Here is a 7,804-nt window from a genome sequence, read left to right as displayed (position 1 = left end):
ACCCCTGACCAAGACCCCCCCGCCGTTTGTTTCAGTGTTGAAATAAATACTATTTGGCTTGCTACCAAGGCAGATAACATGACTAATTAACTAGCTAACGTCAACTAGTTTCCTCCCTCACATTACCGGTACTTCACAGAGTGAGGAATAGCAGTCTGAAGTCTGCAGGTTTAGGCTCACTTAAGTGACTGCATTTTTTTCATTTATAGGGATTTTTCTTTTACAGAAAATTATTTATTTATGTTCTGATTATTGTTGAACTGCAGGTTTAGGCTCACTTAAGTGACTGCATTTAATTAAGAAGAATTTAATTATTTATTCTAATTATTTAGCCTGACATGTTTACTGTTCCAAAATGTTCTATATGTTTCTTAAAAATAAAATGTGTTCAGTGGAAAAAAAAGTTGTTTTTTTTACCCAGACATTTAAAAATAACATTTTAGAGCTGTAATCGCAATACCGTGATACAGTGAAACCGTGATATTTTTATCTAAGGTTATCATACCGTCAGAATCTCATACCGGCCCATGCCTACCCACCCACAGGGATCCGTTTTAGGCCCTCTTTTGTTTTCTCTCTATCTTCTTCCTTTTGCTATTTTTCGTAAGCATCAGACGTCGTATCATTGATATGCAGATGACATACAGCTTTATCTCCCTGTTAAATCTGATGAGAATACGTCTCTTCAGCCATTATTTGACTGTTTTAATTAAGTTAAAAGTTGGATGGCAGATAACTTCCTTCAATTAAATGACTCTAAGACTGAAGTGTTAGTTTTTGGACGTCCGGATTTTGCAAATACCCTCTCAAAGACCTTGGCTCCTATAACTAACACCGTAGGTTCTCATGCAACAAATTTGGGAGTTATTTTTGACCCAGCACTTAAATTTGACAAACAAATAATTTCAGTTGTCAAATCTGCATTTTTGCAGCTTAGGATGATTGCCAAAATCAAATCTTTTCTTTCTTTTAAAGATTTAGAAACTGTTATCCACGCATTCATTTCATCCAGACTTGATTACTGTAACTCATTGTATTTAGGGGTCGCTCAATCTTGTCTGTCTCGCCTTCAGTTGGTCCAAAATGCTGCGGCCAGATTTTTAACAAAAACTAGGAAGAGGGAAAATATCACTCCTGTTTTGGTTGGTTTGCATTGGCTTCCCATTGAATATAGAATCCAGTTTAAGGTATCACTATTTGTTTACAAGTCCCTCACAGGCTTGGCACCAAACTATTTATCTGATCTTCTTCCCCATTATCAGACCAACAGGCCATTAAGGTCATCAAACACTTTGTTGTTGTCTGTTCCTAAGACACGTTTAAAACTTAAGGGGGATCGGGCATTCTCGGTGGCAGCACCTCAGTTGTGGAATAACTTGCCTCTTTACCTGCGATTGGCCACTTCTCTTCAGGTTTTTAAATCTTTAGTAAAAACATATATTTTTAAAAAGGCTTATGGGCTGGAGTAACTGCTGTATATAGTTTTATTGTGTGTATATTTAGTGTTGTGTATTATTTCTGTCACCTTTTTATTGTAAATGTTATGGTTATTGGCTTAATTCTACTTCTCTGTGCAGCACTGTGGTCGGCTCTGTCGTTTTTAAATGTGCTATATAAATAAATTAAACTGAAACTGAAACTGAGTGACACAACAGAGAAATAATTCACTAGAATAACTCTAGCTGACGCTGAACACCAAGAATAAATAGAGTTTATAAACATAAATGACACTGACCGCTGTGATAGACGAGACAAAACAGCAGAAGATTCAAGCATCTGAACCTGTTGAGAATAAGAGCTGTTATGAGACAGATACAGACACACATCACAAACACATTAATACAGCCATAAAATACTGCTGAGTGGAAAAATATTACAGAACTGACCACAATACAGCGACTACAAACCTTCAGTTTCAGTGTTATTTAAATATTTAACGTGGATCTTGCATTAAAAAAATGTCTAATAAGAAACAAACTATAATCTGAGTCTTTGGTTTTATAAATATGATCAGTTATTAACATGATCCGTCAAACCCAAAAGCCCATTAGACACAAACAGACAGAGTAACCAAACAATCCTCTCATCAACGTAGAAATCATTTGATTGCATTGAGTAATTAATGTAGAACTTAATAATTACATTAATAACCCCACTAATAAAAACCATCATCATAATCTTTGTGAATCAGCATAATGACAAACATGTTCGCTTATTTCATCAGCATTATTAGCATCTTTAGCAGGCAACCCGTTTCACAAATAAACACAACTATTTGTATAATAACACAAAAACACACAAGCTTTATATTTAAAAGGATAAAAAAAACTTACATTGTAAAAGTTCAGCATGAGTTTTATATTCTGGCTGTTTAAATTTCGTAAACCACTGTACGTTTAGCGAGATCGAAGTAAACAAAACCGAAAGTGACACGGGGATTTTCCAGATATCCAGATATGATTGGTCTTTATTGCCCTCTGCTGGTTATTCTATTAAAGCAGAGTCCAGTAAATCCAGATACAGTCAGCTGAAGTTTATTCTGAACAAGATCTCTGATGATTTCAGTCTGATCTCAACAGTTGAGCAGATTTCAGCTCTGACTGTGTCTCAATCTGATGCAGCTTCACTAAGACACTGTTTAGTATGTAAGTAAATGCAATTTAACATCTACATATGTATCATAATATTATCAATAAAGCATTATTTTTCTGAACTTAGTAAAAGAAAATAGTAAAACGATTTAATTCATACATAAATACAAACCAACAAATCAACACCAAGAAAAATGTTTCTTACAAAAATAGTTTTTGTTTTTACAAAATATACATATGTACAAGCACACTGTTGGTCGTTCACAGTTTGGCACAGATTTGCATGTTTACTGTTTATATTATAACATTCTAATTATATTTATATTATATTATAAATACTTGACTATTTTGTTCTGTTAATGGATTAGGATTAGAATAGAAACAATAATTCCTAGTTAATGAATTAGGATTGGTATAAGTGACCAGTCCAGATCTTTAAGGCAGTTTTACACAAATACTAAATGCAGATACAGTTACACTGATTCCTGATGTAGGGCTCTGCTCCAAATGTGCACACATACTGAAAATTAAAAATACAGTGCAGAAGTATGTTGACAGAATCCTCTGCAGATCTGTTGACTCTGAAGGCAAATTACAAGTAAAGATTTGACATTTGGACGAGTTGAAGCTACATTGAGAGTTAACATTTCACAAAACCCATGTGTATGATGCAGTGTATGATGGGGGATTTTTAAACTCAAATTTAAGACCTGCACAAATAAAATTAATTCCATTAGAGCAGAGTAGGGCAATGTCTATGATAACATACTAAACCATAAAATGACTGTAAAAAGCATGATTTAAGACTGATTAAGGAAAAGTCGTGTGGTGAGTTCCAGTCTTAAGCAGTGACGTCACTAATGTCCTGCACACCTCTACAGTTTCATCAGAGTCTGTGGGGCCCTCAGCAGACATCATTATGGGCCCTCAGTGCTTCTGGGTCTCCTGTGCTCAGTCTCTCTTTTCCTCCTCGAGAGACACACGCAGTTAACCTCTGAGCAGACGCTTGTGTAACGTGACAGCAGTCAGAATCAGAGCCAGCAGAACCAAACCCACAGTCAGTGCAATCCAGTAGCCTACAGCTGGAAGAGAAAAGTAGTGACAGAGCACTGATTTTATTCTTAATTCAGTTTAAGATATTTGTAAAGCTCTCAATACCTCTGTTTTACTCACTATGATATTTAGTGTCATCAGTTTTGTCTTTATCAGTGTCGTGCAGTTTCTCCTTTGATTCTGTACAGCATATTGAAAGGTTAGTCTCACAGTTTAATATGAATCTGCTGCTTAAAGATAATATTTCTAAACATCACTGAGCTTCTCTCACCTCTGACTGTCACTGTGATCAAGGGTTCTCCTGAAGGCTCCAGAACTCTGTATGATCCTGTGTCTCTGGCTGTAAAGTTACTAATGATCAGGTTTCTATCTCTGATGGTGATTCGTTCGCTCTGAACTCCGTCGCTTCTGCTCCAGACCTTCATCCACTCTGTGCTTCTTCTGCTCTGATGCTGCACTTTATCAGCTTCTGACAACAGAACATCTAACTCCAGCTGCTCACCGATGCTCACAGAAATCTCATCTGAGGAGACACACAGACAATCATTATTATGATGCTGTCACTCAATCAAGACCATAAGCACATATTTAGGATTGGAGGACCAAGTGTAATCATTCATTATTTATATGAAATCAGCCATCAGAAAAACCCATATTGGTGACTAATATTCAGAGTCTCTGCTGGTTACATGCAATAACACACAATTACTAAAGAAAACCCAGAAAACACATGCTGATCAGTTTTGTCTTTACCATGAATATGAAGTTGGTACGTCCTGATTTGTCGCTCCAGCTCTGTCTGATCATTATTGTAATAGACATGCAAGTAGTATTTCCCAGCGTCACTGAAGCTCAGATTCTTGATGACGACGTCACAGTTTCCTTCTTTAAACACTCGAACACTACATTCTTCATCCTGACACACATCTATGTTTTCTGACCGACTGTTTAAACTAATAACAGAAATCTTATTAGCCTCATATTGACATGCGAGTGTGATGTTTCCTCTCTTTTCTCCTGACACAGATATAGTGCTGGTTTCTGCAAATAAAGACAGTATAATATTAATGTAATACAACACAAAGTTCAATACAAAGTAAACAGAAAAATAAATGGTGTTTCTCTTTATTCTCTGTAATGATGTGTGTGTGTGTGTGTGTGTGTGTGTGTGTGTGTGTGTATGTGTGTGTGTGAGTAAGAGTGTGTGTGTGTGTGTAAATGAAGGCAACAAGTAGCCAATTATATTAGAAGTGACACATTACAAAAGTTTCAAATGTTGATGACAATAGTATAAAAGTGTAGCAGATATATCAGTGCAGTTGCAGTGAATTCCTGAACAGTGTTTAATTAATGAATGAACTGCATAGATAAACCAGTGATGGCAGTGTGTGTTATTTATGTAATATGATTGGAAATTTCCACCATCAATCCACAAATACCCACCAAATTGACTGCTGTAACTGACAAAACACAGCAGCAGCAGCAGAATCAACCTGACGAGAAACAGAAGAGCTGTAATGTGACAAACAGAGTTACAGCAAACTCTAAACTTTCACTTTCATTTCATTTGAAGATCCGTACGTGTTAAAAAATATCCAATAAGAAACATACAACTATTATATAATCTTTTTTATCTTTGTTTCTCCCATCATAGAAACACAATGGCATGCTTTTCCCCCAATCATAGTCAAATACAGTGAAAAAGAACAAGAAGGCAAATATAAAGCATATTTCTAGTCAAAATATGTGGAAATGAAGAATAAGAACAACAACAAAAATATAAGGTGCACATATTTGAAAAATAAATACAAATGAAAAACCTAAAGAAAATAAATGTACTAAATAATAATTGGGAAGTTATATAAATGTTAATTTATTAATTAATGTATTAATTTATAACATCATAAATGTATATTTTAGAAATTTCTATTGTTTTTAAAAGTTTCTTGTTTTGTGTTCTCAAGTTTAAAAGGGTTTAAAGTACACTGTGCGATCAGTATGACAAATTGTAAAGATGTGCTTTTTTTTTTTTTAATAGATGATAACAGTGTATTCAACTATTATTAATTACATTCATAATAGCATCAAAGGAAAAACTATACAGGGGATAATTTACAAGAGATTTCCAAAAGAAAAGGATTCAAAAATGTTATGAATCTTTTTTGCTTTTTTATTTCTTACATCTTTTAAGGCCTCAGTGTAACGTTTTAGATTTTAAATAGGCCTAATGTAATGTTAGGTTTATTATTAGTACATTTTTGTTTGTATATGGTATTTCACCTTCATAATTAATTACCAAATTTTGCTCCAAAATCTTATTTTTATACAAAAATATATCTTTACCACAGAGTCGAATCTTTAATTTTGTACATTTAAATATTAATATCGATCCAAAACAACTGGGTAAATACACATTCATAAAATAAGTGTTTTATGGATTCATCCTTTAAGTCACAAAAGACACATGTATCTCAATGGTCTCCAAAATAAAATAAAATAAAAACACTGTGTGCTGCTCATAAACTGTATTCTGCTGTCCAGCTGACGTCATGGGTTCTCGTACTGTTGAACATAGGCCTATAGTACAACAGTGTTGCCAGGTCCGTGGTTTTTCAGCGTAATTCGGCAACTTTTAACACTGTTGCTACGGGTTGAAGCGACCCTAATAACGTGATATTTAGCACCTGGAATGCAAATTTTACCAGAGGAACAACGCCAAAAAAAACGTGTATTTTACCCCCGGAACCCGATTGGTCTAGTTTTGAGTAGCAATTGGGCGGGTTTTGTTGTGAAAACCTGGCAACCAGTGGTGTAGTCCTAAAGAAAAAAGTGGTTTACTATTACCAAGTAATATTACCCTAATACCCCCCCCCCAAAAAAAGTTTCATTTATATAGTAATTTATTAATATATTAATGCAGTGCACTCTAAAATTGGTTGACAGATAGTAGTCTACTGCATGACTTCCAGGTTGTTCCAGGTCTGTTGACCACATTACAGTTCTATATATAATTTCAAGTTGCTTTGGAATTGTATTCATTGTGAAAAATGTTTTACAGATAAATCTGAATTTAATGTTTTATTTTATGCAACTGGGTAGAAAAAAATAACGATATGAATTCATTAAATAAATATTTCCAGATAATATTTTCTTAAATTTGCTTTGCCTTTAGCACAGTGGAAATTTAAAAGACAACAATTTAATAAAACATAATTTATATTTATACTTATAATATGATGCCTACCATTTTTCTCAAACAGCATAAGTGGGTCTTTATACATGTCAAACATATAGCTAATGTTATAGTTTAGGAAGGGAATCATCTCCTGCAAGAGGATTTTCCAGCGTGTAGCGTGAAAAACAAAAGTTTTATACAAATAGGCCAATATGGATAACATAAATTACATATAGCCTACATAAAACGTGCAAAGAGAGCTCCCTAAAAACATGTCATTCGTCTTAGCTGATTGCGATCTCACAAAGTTCCGTTATAATCAATGAATCTCTCTGTACTGCACAGGAGCGCAAACACAAATGTGCACTAGATAGTTTGCCAAATCTGTTTATTACAGCTTCAGCTGCGTGTGCTCTTGCTTTCTTTAGCTTTTGCTTTCACTACCATCCCCTTAAAACCAGGCCTGAACTAAGGGCAAGGCTGGACTGGGACACAATTTCAGGCTGGGAAATCTCACACTCATCCAGGCCATCCTATACACCCACAACAAATTCTGAAACCAAACAGCCCTATTATTTGTATGGCCATCACAAAGGTCTTGGGCTGGAGCTGTGCAACATAATTTAAGGTTCTTGAACTGCACCTTCACTTCCATTTTCCGTTTCTTCATTTTCCCCAATATCTCTGTCCATCCCTTGCGTATATGTGTGTTTTTTTTCTTGTACCTGTCACTTCTTCACCAGCAGGTCTACCGTTATGAACAGAACTGTGTCCATCTAGTTGCAAAACAACCACCTCATTTTAATTTGTTTGCACAGAATGTTATTTATCTTAAAATGACTTAAATACCCAAGATGTAACAAACCTATTTTTCATACAAATATATTAAAACAAATTTGTGTTTAAAGTGCCTATTTATAAAAATGTGTGCAATACGTTTATTGAAAAATCCTAATAGCCTTCTGAACACACTATTGCATTGACT

General features: G+C 34.8%; 2 protein-coding genes across 2 annotated transcripts in view; both read right to left on the bottom strand.

Annotated features, from left to right (window-relative positions):
- Positions 1-3,506, bottom strand: part of LOC107656776 (uncharacterized) — a 6,615-nt gene extending 3,109 nt beyond the window's left edge. Inside the window, exons 1-3 of the mRNA XM_016444718.1 lie at positions 3,445-3,506; positions 1,887-1,907; positions 1,736-1,782 (exon numbers count right to left, since the gene is read on the bottom strand). Of these exons, the coding sequence (XP_016300204.1) occupies positions 1,736-1,782; positions 1,887-1,907; positions 3,445-3,506 (130 nt within the window). The remainder of the gene's footprint in view (positions 1-1,735; positions 1,783-1,886; positions 1,908-3,444) is intronic.
- On the bottom strand, positions 2,943-5,188 carry LOC107656775 (uncharacterized; the record flags this gene model as incomplete). The annotated part of the gene is made up of 5 exons (XM_016444717.1): positions 2,943-3,673; positions 3,765-3,824; positions 3,916-4,167; positions 4,398-4,685; positions 5,088-5,188. Coding segments are annotated over 5 exons (796 nt in total), but the record flags the coding sequence as incomplete, so codon positions are not given.
- Positions 5,189-7,804: the final 2,616 nt, after the last annotated feature.

Source organism: Sinocyclocheilus anshuiensis, unplaced genomic scaffold (genome assembly GCF_001515605.1).
Source record: "Sinocyclocheilus anshuiensis isolate Anshui unplaced genomic scaffold, SAMN03320099.WGS_v1.1 scaffold4340, whole genome shotgun sequence".
Classification (NCBI taxonomy): Eukaryota; Metazoa; Chordata; class Actinopteri; order Cypriniformes; family Cyprinidae; genus Sinocyclocheilus; species Sinocyclocheilus anshuiensis.
Note: the sequence above shows the minus strand (reverse complement) of the source record. Positions and strands in the feature narration are given on the sequence as shown.